The 27,735-nt window shown below is 37.9% G+C and overlaps 1 protein-coding gene across 4 annotated transcripts in view; it reads right to left on the reverse strand.

The window, feature by feature from the left end:
* Positions 1-27,735, reverse strand: part of SMOC2 (SPARC related modular calcium binding 2) — a 140,719-nt gene that overhangs the window by 27,117 nt on the left and 85,867 nt on the right. For all 4 annotated transcript variants that reach the window (XM_048298604.1, XM_048298603.1, XM_048298607.1 and 1 more), the window contains exons 8-9: positions 16,767-16,953; positions 9,566-9,648 (exon numbers count right to left, since the gene is read on the reverse strand). In XM_048298604.1, the coding sequence (XP_048154561.1) occupies positions 9,566-9,648; positions 16,767-16,953 (270 nt within the window). The remainder of the gene's footprint in view (positions 1-9,565; positions 9,649-16,766; positions 16,954-27,735) is intronic.

Consider the following 27,735-nt stretch of genomic DNA (forward strand, 5'->3'; position numbering starts at 1 on the left):
CCAATGTGCCTTTGAGGAAATAGTGTCTTATGTGTCTCCCACTCACTGTCATGATAAGATTCAGGTGTCATTTTTCATTATGATTACAGCTCTGGCACACTAAAAGGTTTTCACCTTTTCCATTCATTTAATATGAGTTGTTCCTGACAGCTTTCAGATTGCAAGATGATAATGATTGCAGGCATTCTGGCAGAAAATGCTGAGGTTATTCTATATCAATCTTCCCCTCCTGTGCTGTTTTTTTCCTACTGCTTACCCAAGAGCTAAAATCCAGTTGCCCCACATTATTATGAGATAACTCTCCCATGTCTTCACTATACCAGAGATTATTTCAAGATTTTTTAAAAGCATTTCTTGAAGCTTGTAGTTTTAAGAATACAGCATCAAAGTTTGTTGAATGAGGCACATTTTTTAATCCCTTTTAGGTTCCAGTGTGATCAGAGTTTCACTCATTTTAGAGTGAAATCCGGGCACAGACACTATCTCAGTATCTACAATCATGTACTTGGAGCTGTTTTAAAAGGGTCTGTGGTATTTTCATTGCAAACTTTAGACTTTCTTTAAAACACGGTAAGTATCTTGATTTTCTTAATACTCACGAGTATTTTCTGAATAGCCCTTGTTAAAAGAAACAAAGCTGTTTAACATGTACTGTTTTGCACTTTCTTTTGGATTTCTTGATTAGGCCATTCTCTGCATTGAAATATTTCACACAAATTCATTTCCTTCTTTGTCTTTTTGCTATTACAAAAAAAAAAAAAAGGAGAGCAAATATAGCATTATGGATTAAATGTAACTGTACAGCTGGTGTGAGATAACCTCCTGGGAAACCAGCCTGATACCCTTCTGGGCATGTTCTCCTGGAGGTGTTCCACTGCTCACACTGACAGCAGGACCTAAGGGCATAGAACAGCACAGCAGGCACTGCTGTCCTCAAACATGGGTTTGTTTGGAAAAGGAGGACAGCAGCAAGTGAGGTGAGAAACAGAATTTATATTCTTTGGCATAGCCAAACGCTGAGAAGCAAAAGAAGTCAGTGTTTATTAGTCCTAATATAGCCCTTTAAAATAAACATAAAATTACAGGTTAATATGAAATAGAGCAATGAATGAAATGCTATTGCTGAGCCAGTGGCATCACCTTTAATTAGCAAACTTTTCTCTTTTGTTAGCTGTGAAACAGCTGTGTCTTTCACTGCCATTTTACTAGTAACACAAATGCTTTCACTGTAATTTTTATAGACCAATTTCCACATTATGCAGCCTTAGGGTATGTGCTTGAGAATATTTTTTTCAGATATTAATATTTCTACTGTAGGTTTGTATGAAGATTCATTTTGATAAGAAATTACTACAAATTGAGGCAAAAATAAAGCAGTATGAAAGCTGTGGCCAGATCATTATTAATTAAATCAGGATGAGGACATGAATAGAAGAGGGTGTGCAGGAAATAAATATGATCCGCAGAGCCTTGAAAAATAACTTGCAAAACTTCCTCAGTGTGGAGCAAAATCGCCCACTGGGAGACTAAAATATGCTTATGTAGCCGGACAATGGGGTAATAATATTGAAGTTACTAAATTCAAAAGCCCAAGGAAATCTATTGTAGTTTTAAGACACTGAGTCCTCTTTGGAGGATCAGCTGCTCTGAAGCCATAGTAGTGGCCTCAGCACTTGCTTGACCCACAGAGCTATGGAGTGGTGAGGATTACTGCCTCTGCCCAACCTCCTCTCCAGGCCACCACTACCCATACTAGAGGAGACAGCAACTGCTTTGGGAGGGGAAGCAGCCATTCCCCTTCCTACCCCAGCACTGCGGGACTGACAAGGAATGTTTCTAGCCCTCCAGCACCCTTCTGCACGGAATCACAGAATCATCAAGGTTGGAACAGACCTTCAAAATCATCTAGTCCAACCATCAGCATAACACCAACCTAATCACCCATAAATCAAAACCCCAAGTGCCATACCCAGACACTTCTTGAACACTTCCAGAGACAGTGACTTCACCACATCCCTGGACAACTTATTCCAATGCCTAACCATTGTTTTAGTGCGAATTTTTTTCTAGTACCTAATCTAAACCTCCCCAGGCACAACTTAAAGCCATTTCCTCTCATCTTTTCACTTGAGACAGGACAGAAGAGACTGGCCCCCACCTGGCTACAAGCTCCTTTCAGGTAGTTTTAGAGAGCAATAAGGTCACCCCTGACCTTCCTATTCCCCAGGCTTAACAACCCCAGCTCCCTCAGCTGCTCCACGTAAGACTTGTGCTCCAGACCCTTCACCAGCTCCATTTCCCTTCTCTGAACACTCTCCAACACCTCAATGTCTTCCTTTTTGTAAGGGGCTCAGAACTGAACAGAGCACTCGAAGTGTGCTGTCACCAGTGTAGAGTGCAGGGGAAACACCACTTCTCTAGTCCTGCTGGACATGCTTTTCTTGATACAGGCCAAGATGCCACTGGCTTTCTTGGCCACCTGGGCACATAGCTGGCTCACAGCCAAATGTAAACCAGCACCCTCAAATCTCTTTCTCCTAAGCAGTTCTCGAGCCACTTTTCCCCAAGCCTATATCGATGCATGGGGTTGTTGCAATGCAAGTGCAGGGCCCAGCACTCTGCTTTATTGAACCTCATGCTGTTGGCCTCAGCCGATTGATCCAGCCTGTCAAGATCTCTCTGCAGAGCCTTCCTACCCTCCAGCAGAATAACACTTCCATCTAATTTGGTGTCATCTGCAAACTTACTGGGGATGCACTAAATCCTCTTGCCCAAACCATTAATAAAAATATTAAGCCAGACCAGCCCCAATACTGAGCCCTGGGGAATACCACTAGTGACTAGCCATCAACTGGATTTAGTTCCATCCTCTACCACACTCTGGGCCCAGCCATCCAGCCAGTGTTTAAACCAGTGAAAAGTGCACCTGTTCAAGCCAAGAAAAGCCTCAGTTTCTCCAGGAGACTGTGGAAGATGGTGTAAAAGCCTTTACTGAAGTCTAGATATTCAACAGCCACAGCTTTTCCCTCATCTTCTAAGCAAGTCACCTTGCCATAGAAGCTTAGGTTGCTCATGCAGGACCTGCCTTTTATAAACCCCCACTGGCTGGGCCTGATCCCCTGGTTGTCCTGCACATGCTGTGTGATGGCACTCATGATGATCTGCTCCATGACTTTCCCCAGTACCAAGGTCAGGCCAATAGGCCTTTAGTTTCCCAGATCATCCTTCCAACCCTTCTTGTGGATGCGTGTTATATTTGCTTATTACCTTCTGGGACTTCTTCAGTTAACCAGGACTGCTGGTAAATGATTGAAAGTGACTTGGGAAGGTCTTTTGCCAGCTCTCTCCTTACTCTTGGGTGCACCCTATCTAGGCCCACAGACTTGTGGGTGTCTAATTTGCACAGAATGTTACTAACCATTTCCTTCTGGATTATGAGGGCTTCACTCTGCTTCCATCCCTAACTTCCAGCTCTGGGAGTTGTACCTCACTTTTGAGCCTCACGTCCTCCCTACAGATCCCACCATGCTCCAGGCAGGTCCCCTCCATCCACTCACCATGCAGCTGCTCAGTTTTGCCATCACTGTCATGAAGGTTCACACCAGATCTGAACCAACATTTCCCGCTCATAGTGACATTGTTAGGTAGTTCTGCTCCATACAGAGCCTTCTTGCTAAGTAGCTCTTGGTAAACAGAACAGCACAGAGCTCAGGGCAGTGATTACAGGCTCATTCAAAACAGCCGGCAACTTCAAATGGTTGGCTGACAACTCAGAGCTTTAAGACTTGATAGCAGAAAGGAGTATTTTCAGGATTAGCTCACACAGCCAAAGAGCTGGTTACATCATAAAAATATAATCCTTTTAAATCGCAACTCAGTGGAGACAGTTACATGCCAATTGACCTAACAATTTGAAGCTCATGGGAAGGCAGGCATGTGTATATAATTTGCATTATGCCTTATCTGATACCTTTGAAAACAAGAAAAGTTTTAGTCATTCAAATGTTTAAGAAAGTGAAGGTAAGATTAGTTTCTACTTGGTGCTGGTATCAGACTACACTGAGGAAACTAAGGACTATGTGAAAACAGAATAAGCTAGATGAGGTAGGACAGTGGTGGTACCTCAGCATTTTAGCTGAGGAATACTCTGGCACCTTATGAAATCTGATGCAGTCATGGTCAAAAGTGGAACCACTGCATAATGGAATGAACCTCAAAAGGAAAAGCAGTTAAGCCTCTATCACCTTCCTTTTCTTTTAAGATGCCTTGAAGTGAGACACTTCATATGATGGCTGTTTGGCTGTGGGTGTTGCATCATCATGGTTTGAGTGCTTCTGACTATTTCCCTTTAACTTTGGAAAAAATATATACTGCCAACAACCAAAAGTAAACTGTACTTATCCACACATAATTCACCCATACCTTAAATCATGAGTTTTGCTCCACAAAACATAAACTGTTCAGGGTCAGTGCAGGATTATCCCATCAGAAACACAGTAAATGAAGCCAATACAATAGGAAGAAAATTGAGCAGTTAGGATATTTTTGTTTCCCTTAAGTAACACAAGAATAAAATAAACAAATGAGTTAAACTGCTCTCATGCATGATTTGCAGGAGAAAACATTAACTGCTTGAATGCCAAGGTTAAACTAAGCTTAAGAACACCCATATGTCAACACAAGAGCTGAGTCAGTAGTACGCTACGAAATTAGAAAACAACCTGCAGTTCATATTTAAGGAAGAGTATTAAGTGATTTTTTTGTTTTGTTATTAAGTACAGTGATTGCCTATACAAGTTCCCTGCATCAAGACATTTCAGTTGAATAATAGTTTTAAAGTTCTAAGTTTGACTTAAACTGTAGACCATCAAAGTACCACCGCAGTGATTAGCAGAGCTTAGGCCCTGGAGGGAAAGCATTGGGTTTCAGATTTGGGTTGTGGGGAGGAGCGGGCACAGAGAATTCAACATCTATCTCAGAGAGGCTGTGCAAAAATAATTTGGATCCTTCTTGTGGCACCGAATAAACTCTAGACAATAAAAATTGAAACCTTTCAAATGCTTCTTAACTCAGTGTTATTAAAACCCTGAAATACTCACCTTTTTATGAGAAATGGTCTAGAATCAAAATTGTAATAACAAGCATCTGAAGTGAGGGATTGCCATGAAGGACAAAAATAGGAGTGAAATGCTGATCTTACATCACCAGAAGAACCCTACAGTAACTTGACTGCAATGGACACATTCTACTGAATTACAGCTAGGTAAACTGAGATCAGCATCTCAGGAAAACAAGATATTCAGTAGCGAAGAGTTACGCTATTTAGAGAAAATAGAAAAGAGAGACTTTCAAGACTTTAAGTAGATTGATTTACTACATTTGCACACTGACCAAATCACTAGATGGTATTACTGCTAGAGGCACTGTCGTTTCCAAACTATACTTTCCCCTCTCAAATTATCCTTTTGTATGAAAGGAAGTATCACAACTGCAGGAACTTCAAAAAACCCCATATTGTGTTAAAGAAAAGGAGAAACTTAAACAAACCAAAATAAAATGTGAACAAAATTAGTGGTCTGACTTAAATCAACAAAATCATAGCAACCCAGTAAAACCTGAAAATCCAGCTTGACATTGTGTCCCTCACTGAAACTTGTATGCCATTAACTCATTTGTTTGGTTTTGTCGGTTTTGTCCTGCACAAAAGGTAAGGATACTTTTAATTAAAAAATATTATATGCACAAAATTACATTTCCCAGAATACTTTAAAAATTTTTCCACTAACTTTTCAAATTTCAGGTCTGGGTAATGAAAATCATATTACAGGCAAAACAGATAAATTCCCAGGTTAGGTAAGAATACAAAAATCTTAAACCATATAAAGGACTACCCAAGTTTATCCAGCCCTCACACACAGCAGAGCCTAAAACACAGACTTCTTGATTTCAATGCATACTTTTCAAATAAGAAAAAGATTTGCCCTGGAGACAAATTATCTGAGTAGTCTGGCACTGTCTCAGTATGCTATCACGTCTTGCTCTCCTACGTACCAAAGTCCTTTTCTTCCAGGTTGCTTAGAGCAGAGGCAAGACTAGTTATGAACAGGAAGCTTATTCATTGTATCCAAGGTAGGGTGCATGTACCCCAGGGGAGACACATGACAGTCAACTGGAGTGCAGGAAGAAAATATTTTTTGTGCTATTAATAGATGATATTTAAAAAAATAAATTGTGTTTATTTCAGCTTTATTTCATCCTTTCTCTATTTCTATATTTGGATATGTTTTACAGTATACTTAATTTATTATTACCATAGTACATCTACACAACTTATGAATAAATATACACCTATTGCAGATATGTGCTTAAAAATGTTTTACTGATTATTAAAAAGTAGAGTATACATATAATGCTTGAAAATGCCTTCACCCATAGACTCAGCCTGAAAAATTACACTGTCAGGAACTGATAATTCTTAAGCTTGGCTGAATTTGACTCATGATTTTGGGAACAGGAGCACCTGCACCTCATTTCATCATACTATACGTTTTGTTTAACTAGCCTTCATGCTATACCCTTTTAAATGCTCTTGATCAGCTGATGTAGAAAACCGAATTCCTATTTAACACACCAGAAATCCAAAGTATGGAAAAACTATTCAAGACTTTACAGAATATGTCAGTTCACCACAAGCTTCCATTGTACTGTATAACACAGAGGAGAAAAAAAGGTCAAAATACAAATGTTTGAAAACTCTGACTGTGAGAAAAGTAAAAAACCCTTTTGTTTCCCCAGTATGTGACATTCTCTGGACTCCTTTTCTCGGCTTCTGAGAAGGATCATAACCGCAAGTAACCTCAGAAAAATGCTCTGGCTTTAAAAAAAGGACTAGAAATCTAACGGGAAGAATTATTATTATTATTATATAACTTCCAGCACAAACTAAGAGATACAGGTGGCTTGGATCGTCCTTACAAATACCAGACTAGCCTTCAGTTTCAGATGCTTTATATAAGGTTACCTTAGGATGTAAAGACTATTCTTAGCTAGGTTTAAATCAGTGGGAATTTTGCTGTAGACTCTAAGGGACACCTTCCACAATTTTGCCTTAATGAGGTATCAGTGCTTGCCAAAAACTGCATCTTGATTTATTTTCAAATTATTGCTAAAAATATTTGACTTAGCATATAATGGGTTCAAATTTTCAGGTGGTATAAATCAGTGCAGTTGCAGAACTATGCCAATTTAATCCACTTGAGGATCTACCAGTGAGGTTTATCCCATTTAAGATCATTCATAGCAGTAAAGTAATTAATTTTAAAATCTTCCTGGTTTTACACGGTAGGCAGTCACAGTGGTTTCACCCAGGGCTATTGCATTTTTGTGGCTATAATCAGCAAATCAAGCAAACCCATCCTTACAAAAATGTATTATTCCTTAAAAATAAGTATCCAATTAACATACTTTTTCTTTATTCAGTCCTGGCACGACTCAGAAATTAAATGCTACATTTAAATTTAGACAACACAGATGCAAACTTGCCTTTGCAAGGCTGCTTACAATAGAGAAACTTTGAACAGTGATTCATTGCTATTAAAAAGTTGATCCATATTAGCTATTTGCACAACTTTGTGTTACTTGTTAACAACTAGAAACACCTGTACAAGATCAAGAACAAGTAAAATTCAGTTCCTTTTACTTGTTATAGAGTTTGCAGGATAAGAGGGAAATTTGCCACTTGAAGACCTGTGCATTTAGCTTTACAGAGAGAGAAAGAAGAAAAAAAAGCCATCTTAACACAACTGCAACAGGGAAGTAGCCTCTTCCCCATTACTTCTACAGGCATGTACTTATTCCATGCTGCTGCAGAGTAAAAGAAGGTGATTCTTCTAGCAAACCTGTAAGCATTTAAGAAATTTTGGTGTTTGCCTCATTTTAAAATAACACAAGGCATTTGGAAGTCAAAGATTAAGTAACCTGAGAGAGAGCAAATCCATGTCATACATATCAATTATGGTAATTATATGCTTGCATTGCTGTAGTGGATTTTTGGACTAAAGCACACATAATGCAAATAACATAATGGAAAAAAAGGAAAATAAAAATGCCATGGCCTAACTTAATGAAAATTAATTTATCAGGTAGGAGCTTGCAGCATCGAAAATTGTTGTGAAGTAGTTCACTGGAAAAGTAACTTGATTTTGGATAAATCTTTATTATTGTACTTTGTAAAAGCACTAGCAGTTTAGACAAAAACTAGATATATGAAATCTTAAAAACCTTCACCTGCCCATTCTCCCTCTAAGATTCCATCTAGCAAATGCTTTGCAAAATATTTAGCAAAAGGTAAGATTGACCAGGAAGTGATATTTTCAACAGCAAAACTTGTTCAACTTCTGCTCTGCTATAGTATCTTCTGAGTCAAGTTCTTCTCACTCAGAAAAAAACGCCACATAAAATCAAGTAATCATCCAAGTCTGTAACTATGGAAGTGCTGTGTGAAATAAATTTTTGCAGATGGCTAACTTTCCACTGGTTTCCGTGGAGTTGTAAAATAGCACAGAATAATTTGGGTTGGAAGGGACCCTTGAAGGTCATCTTGTCCAGCCCCCCAACAATGAGCAGGGCATCTTCAACCAGATCGTTTGATTAGCTTGTATGTAGAACACAACATAGAGTTATAGCTAGTATTTTTTTTATTACACCTTGTAATTAAATTTATTTCATGACAGAGAATATTAATGTGTGTTCATTCAATATGCACTTCAACACTGATAGGCACATTAGTTGAGAATTATTGTCTAAATGTTTCTTTGGGTGGCTAAACTAGAATATTTTTCGTGACATGAAAGGTCTGCACATATTATTTACTTCTTTCTGGTTTTTTACGATGGCTGACAGTGACTTGTAATTCTCTCATAATGTGCAATATCACTAAACCTGCTACACCTCAAGTTATTCAGGCATACTAAAAAGCCATTTCAAAAATTAAGGAAGTCTACTGAATTCTGTGTAGCTCAACTATCCATAGATAAGATCTCTCACATGATTATAAAAAGTGTGAAAAAAATGAAAACTTTAATAAATACCAACATTTTTTTACTGCAACAGGGAATAATGAAAAAAAAGTATCACTCTGAGGCAAATTGACAAAGATACTCTTGGAGGAAAGTAAGATGGATAGATGTTTTAGACTGATTTGAAGATGGAGGTAAATGTCCCATGGATTTTGCTAGAACAAGGATTATGAAGTATAGGTTAAGTTATCCTGGATATATTTGCCAATTTCCCTGATATGACAGGAGCAAAGAATAATTCCAGTAAGTAAATGTGACTGCCATTAAACTACTGACTAAAATGAGCCTTTCTTTCTCTGACAATATCCCAAGACCCAAATTAACATACACTGCTCCAAAGTCAAAGACTTCAGTTAGTGGCAAATCAATGTAGTGATTTCTAAAAGATACATCGTTTTGATATAGTGTAAGGAACTGCTTTCTAATTTACTGCAGTGAATAAATAAAGCGTTGAAATGCATAAACTTAAATTTATCAGTTTCACTGACCTTGAAGTTGGCGTCCTTTGTACAAATCCTTTGTTTTTGTTGGGTGAGCTCTGGCACCATTATCACATTTAGGTTGTTCATACCTAAAGAACACACAGGGAGAGAATAAAACCAGTCAAGGTTAATTTGATTAAGACTTAATTTATTTCCAATTTTGTAGTCCAAAAAAAACCTCTTACCTTCTTGTAGTCACAGAATAAGCCTGTATTTTCATTCAGAGGGCAATGCAACCTCATCTGCCTATTTTTCACTTCCCCCAAAGAAACCCATCTCTATGCTCCAGGAGTTGATACCAAACTAAAAAAGGATTCTCTCTTCTAAAGCCCTTTCTACTGGGAGGAAAACTAAAGAATTGCTATAAATTAGTACAAAATAGAAATTATTTTGAAAACTATACCAAAAAAACCCCACAGAATCAAGAAAAAAAATAAGGCTGTCCTCCACCTACAAAACCAAAAAGTCACAAACAATATCGCAAACAGTATTCACGTTGGGAAACGCCAGAGAAGCAATTTCAAAATCACAGCAAGGCAGGTACTGCAGTTAGGTACTACTGCAGCTCTAAATTCATGTGTTACTGTATCTTCTCAAAAAAAAAAAAAATAGTTTAAGTAAGAAGGGTTAACCACAAATGTTTTGAACAAGAGTTAAGAACTGATAGGATTTACAGAAGGAAGGTAATTGGGCTGGAGCTGCTTGAAGTGAATTGTGAAAAAAATTGAATCTCCACCTGTTGCTGGAATATTCTGGCTCTTCTATGCTTACTGAGTTTACTTAAAGTCACTTTGTTAGTCCAACTGGTAACAAGAAACTGTGCTATTTGTACTTCCAACAAACACTGACTTACGCAACACCACCAGCAATATCCTTTATGCAAGACCAGGAGGCATGGGAGCATCTGCTGCTGAATTTCATCTCTTCTTCCATGTCCCACTATCAATGCATGGTGGTTTTTCACTCACCTCGACAGAATCTCTTTCTGAGAGATTTTTACTTTATTATCCTAACATAGGTTGAAGTTGCAGAACTTAGCATGTAGCATTTCAGAGAAAGTTTAAATTCTCAGTTAAACGAACATGAATTGTGTCTACTTACATGTGTGTGCATGTACTTGTTCACTGATTCTTTTATCTAGATTCTTTCATAGTTTATATAACTGAAGTTCTCCTACTCTAACTTCACCAAAATCACATTTACTGAGTGGCATAATAAAATGTCATATTAAAATATACTAATCCAAATTCTTTTGGAACAAAATATTTCTAGAAACATTGAATGGTGGCAATGTTCTGGATTCAGGCCAGACTGCTTCTAAAAGCAATGCCTAAATATTTTGATCTTAATTATCAGGCAGCATAGAAAACCACAATATTATTTTTCCTTTGAGGGCTTAATTTATTTACACATCATCTGATGAAACTGACTACTGGCCCACCAAATTTTGGCTGCTGCAAGAAGGTACAGTGTTGTTTTCTTGGACGTGGGAGAGCTAAAGACTCTTTTTTACCCTATAGAATGGCAGAAATAGAAGGTGCTTTGATAACATGGGTTGGATTCAGACACCTGATGTATGACCACTTCAATCAGCCAAGAAAACAGTGAAAGGGAAGTCTCTGAGCAATACTCACTAATGCAGTATCTGGCAAAGAGCCTGGCCCCTGATTAATCTGATACCTGACTCTGCATTCCCCTCCTTCTTTTTCGTTACTGTGGCTGCTCTGTGCCTTCATTTTATATTTTGGCCTCTACTCTTCTACCCTTCTGGCTGATATTTTTGTTAAATACACATGTAGTTCATCATACACAAACTAAATCTATAAAAGCCCAGTAGTTGTTAAAATGCTGCAATGTGAAAAGTCTATGTTTAAGTCTTTAAAGCAACTGAAGAAAGAAAACAAGTCATTTAAAATTTACCATACAGGAACAGCCATGCTTAAAACTGATAAGAAAAACAGACTTGCCTCAGCTTTCATGGAGAAAGAGTGGGAACGAGATAGTATGTCAGAATGGAGCACTGTCAGGTTAAAAATAGTGTAGTTAAAAGACATCCCAAGTTACTCTTTTGAATTTAAAAAGGGAAAGAATCCCTAGCAGTAAATGTATATCTAGAATTACCAAGGGCTTATGAAAACTGCTTTATACCTCTGATCAGTCTGCTGGGAAGTGATGAGATTTACTGAGGTGTACAAAGCAGTAGAAGACGGAGGCGTCCACAGGAAGGATTCTACAGTGTGGGCAGCTTCATGAAACAGATTATTTATGGATTTTCTTAAGTTTAGAGAATCTTGTGCAAGTATGGGGTACTCTGCACAAGATCCTAGTTGCTAAAAAGTCACAAAAGTCACACAGCCCCACGGCCCCCACTGAGCAAAAAGGGTGAGGTTCATGCTGTGATTTCCAAGAGGCATTGGGAGCCAGCTGGTGAGGACCACACTGATAGACTTTTGTGGGAATGGTTGTTTTTACCCTTTAAATGCACTGCCTCCTTTTAATCCAGATTTTTTCCACAACTTCATCTATTTCTTCTAAGTCTTACTGTCTTAAATGTCCTAGAGAGATTCTTCATTGACATAACTTTATTTTAACTCTAGAGTAAGATTATTTTTTTCTGAAATACCTTCACTGACAAATGGTTTGTCTTTTTTTCAGATGACAGTGTATTAGAAGGTAAATGAATATTAATAATTTCCCTTCATTTTGAGGATCTTATTTAATGTGACTGCCATTTATTGAGGTGTTCAAAACCTTATAGTATGACAAATGTCATCCTCATTAATACATTCAAAACAAAGAACACGCAGAATATTGAGCTGTTCTGGCAATAGCTTCCCAGATCTGTCTATCCTTTCATTGTGGTCCCTCAGTGATTCAGTTCTTATTTGCAGAACAGAGATTGCAGTATGCTATGCATCCATCTTGCTACCAGGAGTACTAATGTTATCTGTTCCTACAGCAGAGTTTAAACATCTTTTAATTTGTATTTTGCAGTGGAAAACTGAAAGATAGTACACAAAATTTTTCAAAAGCTCCTGGTTGTTTAAAGTAGGAAAGACTCACATATTCATTCTTTCCATTCTACAAGAATTACAAAAAGAGAACTGTATATTCCTCATAGTATTCTGATCCCCCTTTAATTCCCTCTGCCTGAGAAAAAAACCATTTAATTTTATCAATATAGAAAAAAAAATTAAAATCAAGAAATAATTAATGGGATTCCAGCCCACCTAAATATTTCTCAGAAATGACGTTTAGACATTCCTCTTAAACTCCAGGCAGTAATCCCACCTGCTTGTTTACCAAGATTGTAGATTCCTAAATACACCAGTCATTCTTTATTTAGTATGAAATTCCTAAAACTGAGTACTCTCCTTACCCATCTGTGCTCAGAAATGTCCTCTTTGGGGATATTACTAAATTTTACTTCCGCAGAGCTTCACTGAGGACTGACCTTAAGTCTAACAAAGCTGAAAAATTAGAAATAGTCAAGAACACAGCAGCTGATCTTTTTAATATCAGTCATCAGGCAGAGCACTTCTGTGTCAAAACCATATGCATGGAAAGATTGAATCCAATTTTCCAGTCTTCCAACCTTAGAGACATGCAGCAGTGAAAGCTCTTCCTGCCGCCTCTTCTCCCACAGCTGAGTGACTGTGTAGTTGCCAAAAACAAGAGCCCAGCAGACCAAACAGGAAAAAAAAGAGACAGAGACTGATTCTAGGTCCATAGGTGATTCATCAAGGGCTTGGGAAGACCTAGAATTCCCGTCTGTATGACAGTAGGAGCCAAAAGGGCACATACTGCACTATACATATGAATAGGAAAGCAAGCTGGTTTATTTTTAAGGATCATCACCTCCAGTTTCATAAACGGTTCATCCTGACATGCAGGAGGTGGCAGGAAGCCTGAACAGATGAGCAAAGATCACCTAACAAAATTCACACTTAAAAAGGAAGCATAGAAAGGGTCAGCTGATACAGGAGGAATAGACACTGTTCAAGTGTGCAGGGATGGGGTTAGGAATCTGCTAAGGAGCATGAAGGCAACAAGAAGAACTTCTAACGTGCATGTCAGCAGCAAAAAGAAGACAAGGGAAGTGTGAGCCTGCTGCTGGGTGAGACAAGAGACCTTGTGGCAAAGGACAGAGAGAAGGCAGAAGTACTTGATGGCACCTTCTCCTTGGTCTTTACTTGTAAAAACAGTCTTCAGGAATCCCAGGTCCTTGACATCAGTAGTAAAGTCTAGAGCAAGGAAGACTTATCCTGGGTGGTGAAGGATCAAGTCAGGGATTGTTTGAACAAATTGGATATACACAACTCCATGGAACCTGATGGGACGCACCCACAAGTCCTGAGGGAGCTGGCTGATTTGTGGGCCACTCTTAATTATATCTGAAAGGTTGTACTGACTGGGGAAGGCTCCTGGGGACTGGAAGAAAGCCAATGTCACTTCTGTGTTCAAGCAGGGCAAGGAAGAGTCAAATAAGCCAGAAAGACTTACCTCAGTTTCTGAGAAGGTGATGAAGTAAATCCTCCTAGAAGCTATTTCAAAACATATGAAGAAGAAGGTGATTGACAGTAGTCAGGATAGAATTATGAAGAGGGAATCATGCTTGGCCAATGCTGCAGCTTTCTATGATTCTGTAACTTACTCAGTGGATACGGTGAGACAGGCAGATATTACTTATCTTAATTCTAACTAGGCTTTTGACACTGTCTCTAATCACATTCTCATAGACAAGCTGATGAAGTATGTACTAGATAAATGAACAGAGAGGTGTGCTGAAAACTGGCTGAACAGCCAGCATCAAATATTTGGGATCAGCAGCAAAATTTCAGCTGGAAGCCAGTCACCACTGGAAAGCCCCAAAGCTCGTAGAGACAATATTGTTTAACCTCTTCCTTAGTGACCAGGAAGATGGGACATGGAACAACTTTATTAAGTTTGCAGATGATACAAAATTGGGAGGAAGTGTCTGATACACAAGACAGCTGTGCTGCCATTCAGAGGAGCTTCAACAGGCTGCAGAAATGCAGGAATCTCATGAAGTTCAAAAAAAAGAAAATGCAAAATTCTTGCACCTGGCAAAGATTAACACCCTGCACCAGTACAGGATGGGGCCAACCAGCTGGAAAGCAACTTTGAAGCAAGAACACGGGATTTCTGATGGATGCTGAGTATGAGGCAGCAAAGAAGGCCAGCAGCCTCCAGGGTTGCATTAGAAAAAGTACTCCCATCAGGTCAAGGGAAGAGGTCCTTTCCCTCTGATTCACAATGGGACAATGAGACATATCTGCAATGTTGTGTCCAGCTCTGAGCTCCCCAAACAAGAGAGACATGGACATACTGGAGTGAGTGGAGCAAAGGGCCATGAATATAATTGACTGAAGCATTTGATATAGTAAGGAAAGTGTGCTGACAACATTCACCTGGAGAAGAGAAGGCTCAGGGAGGATCTTAATGTTGTCTCTAAGTATCCAAAGAGAGGAAAATAATGAAAGGGGTTCAGAATCTTCTTGGTGATGTCCAGAGGCAGGAAAAAAGGCAATGGACACAAAATAAAATACAGAAAATTTCATGCAAATGTACAAAAATCCCTTATTTTTAACTATGATGGTGATCAAACAGGCTGCTTAGAGAGGCTATGGATTCCTGATCCTTAGAAATACTCAGAATGAACAGGACATAGGCCCTAGCAATCCACTCTAGATGATCTTGCTTTGAGTAGAGGGGTTGGACCAGAGAATCTCCAGAGGTCGCTACCAATCTCAGGTATTCTGTGACTATAATAAAATGATATCAGTAAGAACTAAAAAAAAAAACAACCAAAAACAAAAAAACCCCCACCACAAACCCCTCCCCCCCAAAAAAAACCCAAACCAAAAACACACAGGAAAAAACACAAATTCAAACAGAAACGAAAAACCAAAAAAGACCCCACCAAAAACCAAAACCCAACAAAAACAAAACCACAGCAGAAGCCCCATTGCTTGATGAGCACAAGAAGATTATTTGGACTCAAATTAGGGAACAGGAAATAAAATTATTTAAGTTATTCATTCAAAGAAAGATTATTACTAAAAAGAAGAAACAGTGAACAAACCTAAGGGTGGAGAACAGAGAAAGAGCATAGAAGGGAGTATCAGGAATCTCTAAAAGTCATCTTTACATCCTCACACAATATGTATACTGATCCTATAGTTTCAGGATCAAATTTAGACTATTCTGTTTTCACCATTTATGGACCTCAACTTGCCAGAATCAGTAGATCAACAGCAACTTTAAGTCATAAAATCATGGAATCACTAAGGCTGGAAAAGACCTCTAAGATCATCAAGTCCACTTCAGATGGTACTGTAATTGGCATAGTCTAGGCCATGGTATAAACAGCTAGCAATAAATCAGCACTTGAAGAATACATGAAAAAAGCCTCTCCAAGAATATACTATTTTACAGCAAGTGGCTTATAATGTGTGTTTCTTTCACAAACCCTATGCAAATCATTAAAAAATGATTTTGCCTGAGTTAGAAAAGAGTTATGATTGCATCAAGATACCCATGCTGCTTGCCAGCTCTATATGAGCTTCTACAGCATTCCTACAAGTGCCAAACCTCAATAACCAACCTAAATAGCATCCTTTGGAACCTGATATCTGCTTTGCCTACATCTGCACTGTGTGGCTCACAACACTTTACCATATATCCGGCTCAGCTGAGATGACTGAACTCCAACCTTCTATTAATAACACACTAAAATGATATTTCCTCTCAATGACTTCCCGAGGAGTTGTTCCATCAAAGCCTGTCATATGAAATAGTTGAGGAGGTTGCTGGAAAAATAACTAAGCATTTCTGAGGTTGGACATGGTTTCTGTCATAGACCATCTTACTTGGTTATTTTATATTCAGGGTAAGGACTGTGAAATTTCCTCTGGGATTATTCATTATATGCTCCAACCCTTGGATTCCCAGCACAAAATAGGAGTAAAGAAGAGGAATAGGACAGCAAACTGCCTGTGTCCTTGCAGAAAGAGCCCATGGCCATCTGGCCCTAATTCTTGATGTCTCTCAAAACATTTCACTTTACAGTGGAAAAAAACTATAAGACATAATTCCACCAGCAACAGAAACCTACATGATAGTCCATGGACACTAGGGCATGTTCTCACTACAGCTTTTGAGAACTGAACGTGTACTCCCTTACCTTGTTGATGTACCGGGGATGGGACGTCCCGTATCCACCAGAACACACCAGCAGTAGCCTGTGGAAGGATGGCACTGCACTGGTTTGTAGAGGCCGCCCTGAGCACACTCTGGAATGAACACATTGTCTTTCTGGGGCTGTTTTGCTTCCTCCAGGGCTGACTGAAGTTCTTGATCACATGACGATGCTTTCAGATGGAAAAGAAAAAAGTATTGAAGAAGATAGATGGGAAGAGCCTACTAGATTTATCAAACAGATTTTATATCTTTCTTTGATTGCATATAAGTATTTTCTTTGAGAAGGCTTGCTACAGCCCAAATACCAACTACACTGGTTTAGGCTATATACTGTTAGAAAGTTTAATTTCCTTTTATGAAGCCGCTTCATTTTATAGTCCTAATAACACCTTGAATTCCCCCTTTCCTCTACTTGATACAATTGGGTAAGTAAATACTTTGTGACCTTAAAAAAATCTTCATCCACTCCACAGTCCCTAAAGTACTGATTCTTTTCAGAGAGAACAGTAAAAATCCATCTGCTTAGGATTCCTTAAATGAATTATTCATCTAGATATTCATTTGGATGTTTATATTCTGCTCATTTTTTCCAGTTTTGAAGCAATCTCTTAACACAGTGATAATTCTCCCACATCCTTTTGTGGTGATTCTAGCATTGGCAATGCATCATTTGCTCTGGAGAGCAAAGACCCATGAAAAAAAGTAATACATTTTTATGTAATGTAATCAGTATGTCCAAAAACTTTCTGAGTGTGTGAAAAACTTACATATATACATTCTCAGCCTTTACATGAAACTATGAGGCAAGGTGGAAAGAGCAGAAAACACAGGGCCTGAGAAGGCCTATCAGTTTACACCAATCAGTAAAATAACACCTCTGGTGAGGATTTTTGGTCACTACTAAACTGGTACATGTGGCACTTCAGAGACAGTAAATGAGAGAGACTCTTTACTCAAGCCCTTATTTTTCCAGGGACTTTAAAATCACTCTTCTGTTATGTGAAATTTAGATTGTTAAATAATACAGTTTCTGTATAATTTCCAAACTATCCGGTAGGAAAAAAAAATTAAATATTTGAAAAACAAGAATATTAAGCACTCTACAGACATTCAAACTACTGACAGGAAAATTTCAAGCTAGTAGAATTTCAATCAATAAGAGATTCTCTTCAGTTAAAGAACAGTCATTTTAATGTTACAATTAAAAAAAATTGTGGGTAATATATGCTCTTTTTTCAAATCAGTTAAAGAATTTACTTTTTGACTTTTAATAAGTCAGTCCACAAAGAACAAGTTGAATCCTGACTGAATTTTCTAGTCCATTTTAACAAATTTCAGCTTTAGGGTAATCTTGTTTTCTTTTATCCACAGAGTTCAGAAAATGCTTTGCAAATTATAGGCACAAACTGACAGAAATTCACTAATCATGACCAGAATACTACTGCTCCTTGACAGACTTTTGCAAATGTAAATGTCGAAAATCAGTAAGACTTCTGTGGAGGAGAAAAGGTGGTAGGAAGCTAAATACTTTCACACTTTAAATGGCACACAATTCCACTTACACAATGGCCTGGTTTACAAAACTGAGTGGTTTTTTCCAATCCACGTAAAAGGTTTAAAAAAAGAGGATATCACTCGCTAGCTTGATTACACAAGGCACAGATGGAGGTCTTTAGCTGACTTTTTTCCTCTTTTGTTTCATATAGTATTTGAACAGGGTATCTAGGTAAGTCAATGATTTTGCATGTTTTTGTCTTGGTCTACCCACTGACATAAACAGAGATGGAATACCTCTCAAATTGCCAGTGTTTATATAATAAAGTGTACTTAGAGAATCAGTGTAGTAGCGACAGAAACACTCTTTAAAAAAGGGAAATATTAATTATTTGCATGTTGAAACCTTCACAAAAATAACTATAGTTTGACAAAGTAGAAATCTGTCACCAACATCCTCCTACAGCTGCCAAAATAAATCTTCCTGTCAGTGAATATGGATTATAATGATTATCAAGAAACAAGGCGTGACAACCCTAGAAACACATCACTTACCTTAGTTGTTCACTTTTTATGTTTTGTATATAATCAAACAAAAAAGAGCAAATGGGGTGAAGCAGATGAGAGGGAGGAAATCATTACTCCTCTTTAAACTCCATTAGATTAATATCTCTTTTGTACGGATAAACCTTGGGACCACGCCATTAGCTACTGCGACCTTCTCGTGGTTTACATCCTTATAACTAGCAACATAACATGGGGTAGGTATTCTTATCTCTCTGAAACCTAGAGGAGCAATACATTTTTATGCTCCCAACTTTGTTTAGAAAATACTCTGGGGTATAAAGACCACATAGTCAGGTCATCCAGATAGACAAAATGTGTCTGAACCGAGAGGGTGTGATGGAAAATTCCCAGCACAGAAGCAGATATGGACTGTTTCAGCTGTGGGCATAAGGCACACTCCCTAATTTCTGTGAACCTCTAATTTCTACTGATTGAAACAACCCATGAAGGACTGCATTGCTGACTCATGGGCCAGTGCAATCACCTGTTTTGAGGTGGTTTAGGAGACAGTGTTAGACTTAGATAACTGGCCTTTATTGGTTGACTTGCTGAAGCAAGATTTGCTACAAGCTGTTTCAAGCTACAAATTTGTATTTTTTGCACTAGGTCATGTTTCTTCTGGTCCTTTTTCTCCCTTAGGTCTGGTTTTAAACATTAGAGGTACAGAAAAGCAGAATTATGGGGAAGATGTCACAGGAGGGCTGAAAATGTGGCTTATAGCTTTAGGATGGACAGTCAGAAGACTGCTTGAACATAACATCACAAGTGAGACTGGAAACAGAGCAGACAGTAATCAAAGGAAGGTTTAAAGAGAAAGGACTTTCCCCTTCTTGAAACTTTTAATTTCTTATCTTTCCCTTACAGATGGGAAATTTTAACAAGCAGAGGAACTTATCATTGGGCTTGAATTAGTTGACAGATAAAATCTAGATTATTTCTAACAAATTAGGAAAAAAAAAGAATGTGATACACACTACGTCTATCAGTTATCTATGAGCCAAATGACTGTCTTATTATAAATCTGCTGAACAGAGTTCATTAATTTTATGCAACAAAAGTGCAGAATAGCTTATCATTTTTCTCCCTTAGACAATGGATAATGAGCTTCAGGTCAGCTATCAGGCAATCTGCTCAAGAGAGTAATTTCTGAAGTCTAATGGTTTTTGTACACTTCGGACAAAACCATTTGTGTCACCATTACTACTTCCCTGTTTGTTTTCCCCACTCGAACATTGTTCCTACCTAAAGTGCTTATCTATAATCCTGCCTGCCAGAACCAGAACATTAATCCTCTGTGTGATTTCCTCTCCGAGGGAGCCATTCATCCCCTTTCAAACTTTTCTTTCAATTATTTACAACAGGAGTAGTGGAAAGATGCAACTGTAGCCCTGTGATGTGAAGAGCTCTCATCACAAGAGCTACCATACCACTGAAAATAATTGCCTTTGTAATGTCAGAAGAGTCATGGTCAACAAACGTTCATTTCCCAGGAGAACCAGTGATAAATGTCATTAGCTTAGAAAATCTCTGAGAGTTTGTCCAAACAATCTGACAACAACTATGAACTGGAACCATAACAGATGGATGCCAGAAGTTCATAAAGTTCATATGGAAAAGGATCTATGCCACAATAAAAGTAGGATAAAATACCTTACTCATTAAAATGCATCAAACTTTCTATGGAATGTGTTACTACAATAACATTCTTTCTGGGAACAGAAAAGCACTGATACTCCAGTTTCTTCTTTTCAAGGAATGTGCTTACACTGTTGTTATTTCACTTAATTCCTTCAGTTTTGTCTTGCCAGAAAAAAAGAGATACTTTCCAAGCATCTTAGTAAAAAAATTAGTTAAACATGGCTAAAAAAATCCTTTCTGCATAGTGTATCATGCTAGCCAGCACTATAGCTTAGCTGTGATAATTTATTTCAGGTTAATAAACTTTTCTGCATTTTTTACCCAAACTACATTTTATTTTATATCACTTATAAGCATTGGTGATTCAATACAGACATTTCAATCATATAAGGAAATATACCTTTTTGTCCAGTTTTACACCAAGAACCATTGTACCATCTGCCCAATGACTGAATGACAAAGTAAAATTCTTACTCACCCCTAAGAGTGAGTTTAAAAAATGCTTTAGATGTAACGTATGTTACACTTCCTATGTCAAGGTGTTATTCCATTTCTTCCCTTTTCATTTTAAAGATTAGTTGCTAAACACATTTTTCATGTTCTGGTTTAAGATGCTATTACAATCCATTACAAACAACCAGCTGAAATGCTGCATCTTCTGTCAATAAGAAACACACTTCCGCTAATGTCTCGGAGGGTAAGTTTCATGATTTGTATAAAATCTTTGGTCAATTTTTTTTGCCAGTCATCCCTAAGAAAACAGTCTGGATTTCAATGAATCAAGTTAATTTACAAGAAAAATTTTAGAGAAAATTTAAGTAAGAAAATTTAAATTAATTAATTTTTAAGAAAAATACCTCAGTAGTAATAGGATGTTACACTGTAAATCATTATTTATTAAAGACTCCATTTATTCATCTGTGATGGGCTACCTAAATTTTTAAATAATGTTTACTAGGGAATGTCCTAGAGGAGAATAGCAGTGACTTTTCTGGGAAAGTCATCCTGAATAATCTATTTAACTGTGCATTTTTCTGGTGCACATCTAAAACTCTGAGTGCTGTATTATGTATGTTATGATAATAATCTTGTTAGTCTTGTAACGGGCCCCTTATTTCAGAAATTCAAGCAGTTTTTCTGCTGTGTCTTATCACAACTTCTCCCAACGTGTGGAATTTCGTGATTACAAATAATTTGAGTTGTGGTTTTTTTGCATAAATGTAAATAACTGTATTTATGTGTAAATTTCAATGTGCTCCGTAGAAACAAGTTGTCAAACCTGCAGAAAATTACAAATGTTACGTTAACATTTCCTGCCACTATACAAACATTTCCTTCCAATTTCCTTAACCCCACAATGTGTATATAACAAACAGATCCCACTCCAAGAAATTCTGTTTTCAGTTGGTTCCTGCTCCCTTCTTTTCTCATTACCATAATGGGCCATGAAAGGACAATTTAGACAGCCTGGTTTTCAGAGTAAATGGATCTTTTATTAGGGCTTGAAGCTCAGTGTTCTCTCTAGAAAGCAGGTAACAAGAAACCTGTGAACAAAACTACTTCAAAAAGTGAGAAGCATGCTCTAGAGGACTGCAGTGTAACATTACAGGTATTTAATATTGCAGTTCTACCCTTTTTATGGGAGGATATACAGACAGAATATAATCATGTCCAAACTTTAGTATATTTCAATTGTATGACAATTTCTGCTAATTGGAGTGTTATTCAAATCATCTGTCTGTCCTAGTTAATTAAGCCTAATTTAAGCATACTTCAAATACTGATTTACAGAAGATTTGAGCTAGTTTATTTCAATACATCATCATTAGGGTGGATAAATAGTCATCCTATTTATACCCATGCAAGCCTCCAAGAAATTTCGCATCTCATGAGAATAAGAATTTGATCCATTTGCTTAGGATGAACCCTCTTTGAACCAGTGAAGTTAATACACCCCAAGGAAACTGATCACAATACGTTTTTACATTTTTAACTAGTTTTTCATAGTCTTCAAGTCTCATTGAATGGAATTCCACTTACATTACACCAAATTGTATTTCCACATATGACTAAAATGTTCACTTTAGAAAGTCAAGTGGGAAGTGGGATAATTTCTATTCAAGCTATGCATTTCCTGCAGAGGAGTTCAAGCTGACTGAATGGCGAAATGGTCCACTAGAGCAGTGGCCCCGTTATTCCAACCCCAGCAAACACGCCCCTTCAAGGTAAACTAACGAGTTCTTTATCTGTTGCTGACCAATTTCATCACCCAGAACCCATTAAGTCTGTTCCTGCTATAAGCACAGCTAATACAAATGACAAAAATTCCCTAAATTATGTCATTCTAGTAAAGGAAAGATGTAACTCCATGGCTTTCTATTTTTTCAGGGTTTCCAGCTTTTGTCTGGACATTCTCTAGCATGACGGATTCCTTCTCTGAAGAGGTACATGAAGTGGTATAATGCACTTTGATTGCCAACTTCCTACCCTTTGTGTACACTAAGTTGTTTCCTTGTCCCTCATGGCCAGAGCATGGGCATCTCTCACCAGCCTTTTTTAAGAAGACCTGTTCTTACAAGAATTTGTCTGCCTGCCACCTCTTGACACTTTCAAGTAACCTCGAGTCTAACTGGAATCAAGTGCAGCTGAATGCTACAACAAAAATGCAAGAATTAATCTGCTCATGCTACTAGTTTCTTATAAAGGCTGTTCATTAACCTGGATCAAACAAAGAGTATTGTGTGGGCCAGGCTTCCCCAAATAAAAGTCCATGGAAAAATACCAATCAAATTCAATGGACAATACATCAGGTTTCAGCTGAACATATTCATATGCACGTATGTTTCCAGTTAAGCCTAATATTTGTTCATGGACCAAGTACTGATTGTAAGGAATAGGTAACATTAATAAATATGCAACCTTAGATCCAACATCTAGATGGCAACCAACACCTAGGACTAAATTACAGCATTAATACTCATCTGCCGCCACGTGTTTTGATTTACGTTAGGTTCAGATACACATCAGCATGAGGGTTCTCAAAGCCTGGAGGAAGCTGGCAACTTTCCTATCCATATCTTTTCTCATTTGTGAAAAAACTTGTGGGAACCAAATATTGCAGGCCCCTTGTGTGCATTTTCAGAGAGCTCTCAATGTACAGCTGATCACTATTTTGCACTTTTGGAGCTTGGGCCGATGATTGTGGCTCAAAAAGCAAAAACCTCATGGCTTTAACACAGCCATAATGATTAATTTATGTATTTTATTCCACTGAACAAAGAAGGATAAATCACAGACAGATGCTCTCATTTATCTATGTGGTTTCATATGCAAAGACACTCTAATACAAAAGGAAAACCATCTGAAAATGCACTGAGCCCACTGAAAAAAAGATTCAAAATACAGAGACCACCAGCCCCCATTTAGCTTTACCTGAGAAGAACATAATCACAATCAACATAATCTACTGGTATACAATAAGATTTTCTCAACTTTTACCCTGTGTTTAAGCAGCCAAGTAGCCTTATATCAAACCAAGATTTCTGTAATACATAAATTCTGGTTCTACCAACTGGCAGAAGTTTGGGGGGACATAAGACAGAGGTCTGAAATATAATGGGATGACTTGCTCTCTAATCAAAACCCAAATCCACATGTCTGCTGGAATTTTTAAAAAAGTTTCTGGTTTAGGGAAGATTTTGCACATATCTTTGCAATTCTTTATTTTCTTAAGATTTGAAATCCTGTAACCACAGTTACTGAGAAAGACTGTAACCACAGTCACTGTAAAAGAAAAAGAACTGTTTTGCCTCAAAAAGCCTGCTATTTTAGCATTCTATTTGGTTGTTCCTTTGCTTGCTTGTTTGTTTATTTTAGCCCAACTTCTTGGTAAAAGAGATGAGAAATATTATGCAAGTATTCAAATTTCTCTTCTCACAGAAATATAACTAATTTAAATTAATCAGCTATTCATTTGTGATCCTTTTTCTCTTCACTGCCATTGAATAGATTAAGGGATCAAACTAGCTGCCTCTTTTAAACCTAATGTAATTCTCTATTTTGCCATTCTTACTCAGATGGAATAAAATGGTAGCATGAGATTTGTCCCGACTTGAAAACTCACACAGAAATTAGTCTCCATTTACAAACATGACACAATCTGATTCTAAATGTTTAAATATTAGCATTTACTCCTACAGTAGATAAATAAGAGAGAAACATGAAATGAGTATACATTAGATTATAGATCTGAGTTACTTCAAAGATGCATTTTGCATTAGAGCCAAAATTTTTGTATTGAACTTCTCAGGTCAAATATTTACTGTAACATCTATGAAATGTGAGACAGCAGTGAATCAAAAGAGGCGTATTTTTGTTAAATCTTTAACAGCAGTGTGTGAAAGTGATAGCAAGCCTTTGCAAAGTGCCAGGTGTGATCCAAGGACTGTTCACACACTACCTTCTTCAATGGATCTTTAAAAAGAACCTTTACACAAATCAAAAATCATTTAAAGTCAACTGGTGAATGACACGGTATCAGGCTTCACAAGGAGAGTGAAAAATCTGGTCTTCTGAGGAGATGAGATCCCTCATCCTTCTTTTGCTCAATTAATGGAAAGAGCATGGATTATCAGCTCCAGGTGTTCTTGCTAGCCTTTGTTAACTTGACTTCCCTAATATAAGAGAAGATAATGTGCAAATGACTGCCCCATCCTGCAAGGATACATCTGAAAGCAGTTATTTGCCAAACAGGATGAAATCTGGTTTTCCTACATGAGAGGAAATACTGGTACCTATATTGCTACATATGGCTGCCTCATCCCGTCAGAGCAGAGCAGCCCCACTGCGTTCAAACTGCAAAACCAACCAAACAAAAAAGCCACCGCCCAAAATTACAGCAAATGAAAATCACTGACTTTCCCAAACACAGTGGCTGGCTGGCCAGCTTGCTGTAGCAATCTGAAGGCTCATTCATTAAACAAAATTGCGCAAAGCTATCATGCTTGCTTTATGACTATATTCACCAGCAAATGTTAGTCTCCTGCCAGTGGAAAAATCTCTCATTTTTCAAGAGAGATTTCAAGTGAAAATAAAGCTGGTTCACTTTTTCCATAGAGCTGTGAAAATGAAACTCTTTGCCAGGTAAGCTGAGAGTACATATTTGTTTGAGTAGCTCTGCTAAAAATTAAAAAACAAAACAGGCAAACAGGGGTGCTAAATTCATATTTTGACACTTAAATAAACCATCCAGCTTACACGAATGTTTATCCATCTAGCCCTTCCCCTCCATGAAACAGAAGTTGTTTCTCTTCTCCACTTGGGAAACTGAGATACTTACATCAGCGCATGGATATGACTGGATACTTGACCTTAGGCACTCAAGTAATTTTCCTTTCAGAGGTGTACAGGGGCATCCCTGGCTGCAGCCTGTGTCATTCTCCTGTCACTGGTTCACACTGCTATTGCTGTTGGCACCATGCAGTGTTATCCAGCCTTATTGCTTAACTCCTGCCTGAGGTGACTGCACCCCACCTACACTTAATTTTCTAAGTATCAACTCATTTCCAGCCACCTTACAGACAGAACCCTGACTACTGTTGCAGAAGCCAGCAGGAGCCAGGAGGGTTTTGGTCTGTTTTATGGGAATGCAGTCTGAGATGTGTAGTTTAAAAATGTGCAGATATGTTCAAAAAAATGAGAGTGTTATTTTGCATTTTGGTAGAACTCCTTTACATGTCTCAGAGTATCTTACAAAATGGTCAATACTGTCTGCACCTGTATCTAATTCACAGCAGATTGGATGGGCATTACAGAATGGTAAGAATTTGGCCCTCTGGCACTGAGCAGGAATACAGAGATTAAACAGGCTGCTGAAACAGAAATTCTCCATTTTTTCCTCAGTGTTTCAGGCAGTAACTTTGACAGCCATAATGCAAAAGTTTATGCTACCATCATTGTCTTGCCTCTCAGATAAGTACCCTTAAAACCTACTTGGTTTAAAAAAATCCCTAAATTAAAAAATTGTAGTAATGCTGAGAACATAATTACACCCTTAAAAGCTAACTTATGACAGATGAATCAAAAATTGGGCACTTTTCTACTGGTTTTTTCCTCTTCATCTTGTCAAAGAGAATGCAAGAAGCAGGTGGAAAATAAGCGTGCATTTTATTGCTTCTGTCTCTACTTACAAGAACTGTGTTGTGCAATGAAAAATCTTTTAACAGAGAAACAAACAAATTCAGTAAGGTGGCATCATCTATTGATGATACTGCTCCCAGAACTCTTGTCCTCAGTATGAGATTTGAAAACATGAACACGAAGCCTGGTCAAAAGGTAACTGCACTGCTTTAACCCTGTATAAAGCTGAAGGCTCATCTTAGATTAAAGGCTGCACAGGTCCTTGCCCACAGCACATTATATCCAAGGCACACTATTTATATAGCACGTAGGATATCAGTATTCATAACAGGAGAGCTCCAGGATTCAGATAGAAGACTGTTTACTGATTTTGGCAAAGTTTTGTGTGCAATAAAGAGGATGAGCCAAAGAAGAGTAAAAGCCAATAAGAATATTCTTATACTAATTCTTTCGGCTCCAACGACTTTTAATATAGTTTATTGTTGCTCTTTCTTTTCTTTTTTTCTTTTGTCATATGGCCATGGTTAAACAGCTCAGCCTGTGCTTTGGTTTCAAGAGCAAAGACAAATCTTTGTCTTGGCTTTACCTTCAAACTTTGGAAAAAAACAAGGGCAGTCTGAATTAAAAATAAAAATTCCAATTCCACCCCACTTTCATCTCTGTTTTCAAAAAGAAATAGTTCTCTGAAGAGTAGATAATGCTAAATATGGTGTGAGAGCGAAACATCCCTAGGTTCTTGAAGAATGGAAGATCTACAATCATATTGAAAATTCCAGGCCAAAATTTCTGCTCTGGTAAACTGGAACCATTCCATTGCACACAGTAGGGATTAGCAGCAGCAAAGTCAGTCCCAAGAATATTCAGAAAAATTTTAAAGGCTTCTTGGATAATGCATAGTAGCAAAGACTTTTGAACCAGTAAAATGATAGTTTGAATGTGTCTAAGGATCCTTAATCCTTTACAACCTGTGATTACTTTATATGCTCAGAAGATCACTATTTTAGCATGCCACACAAACAACCTGTATAAATGGTACAAGCCTTGCATAAGTACTTCCCAACAATCTATTGTGCGTGAGAGTAAAGAGCAGGTTTCCCAAAGTGTTCTTTTTCAAG

This window comes from Corvus hawaiiensis, chromosome 3 (genome assembly GCF_020740725.1).
Source record: "Corvus hawaiiensis isolate bCorHaw1 chromosome 3, bCorHaw1.pri.cur, whole genome shotgun sequence".
NCBI lineage: Eukaryota > Metazoa > Chordata > Aves > Passeriformes > Corvidae > Corvus > Corvus hawaiiensis.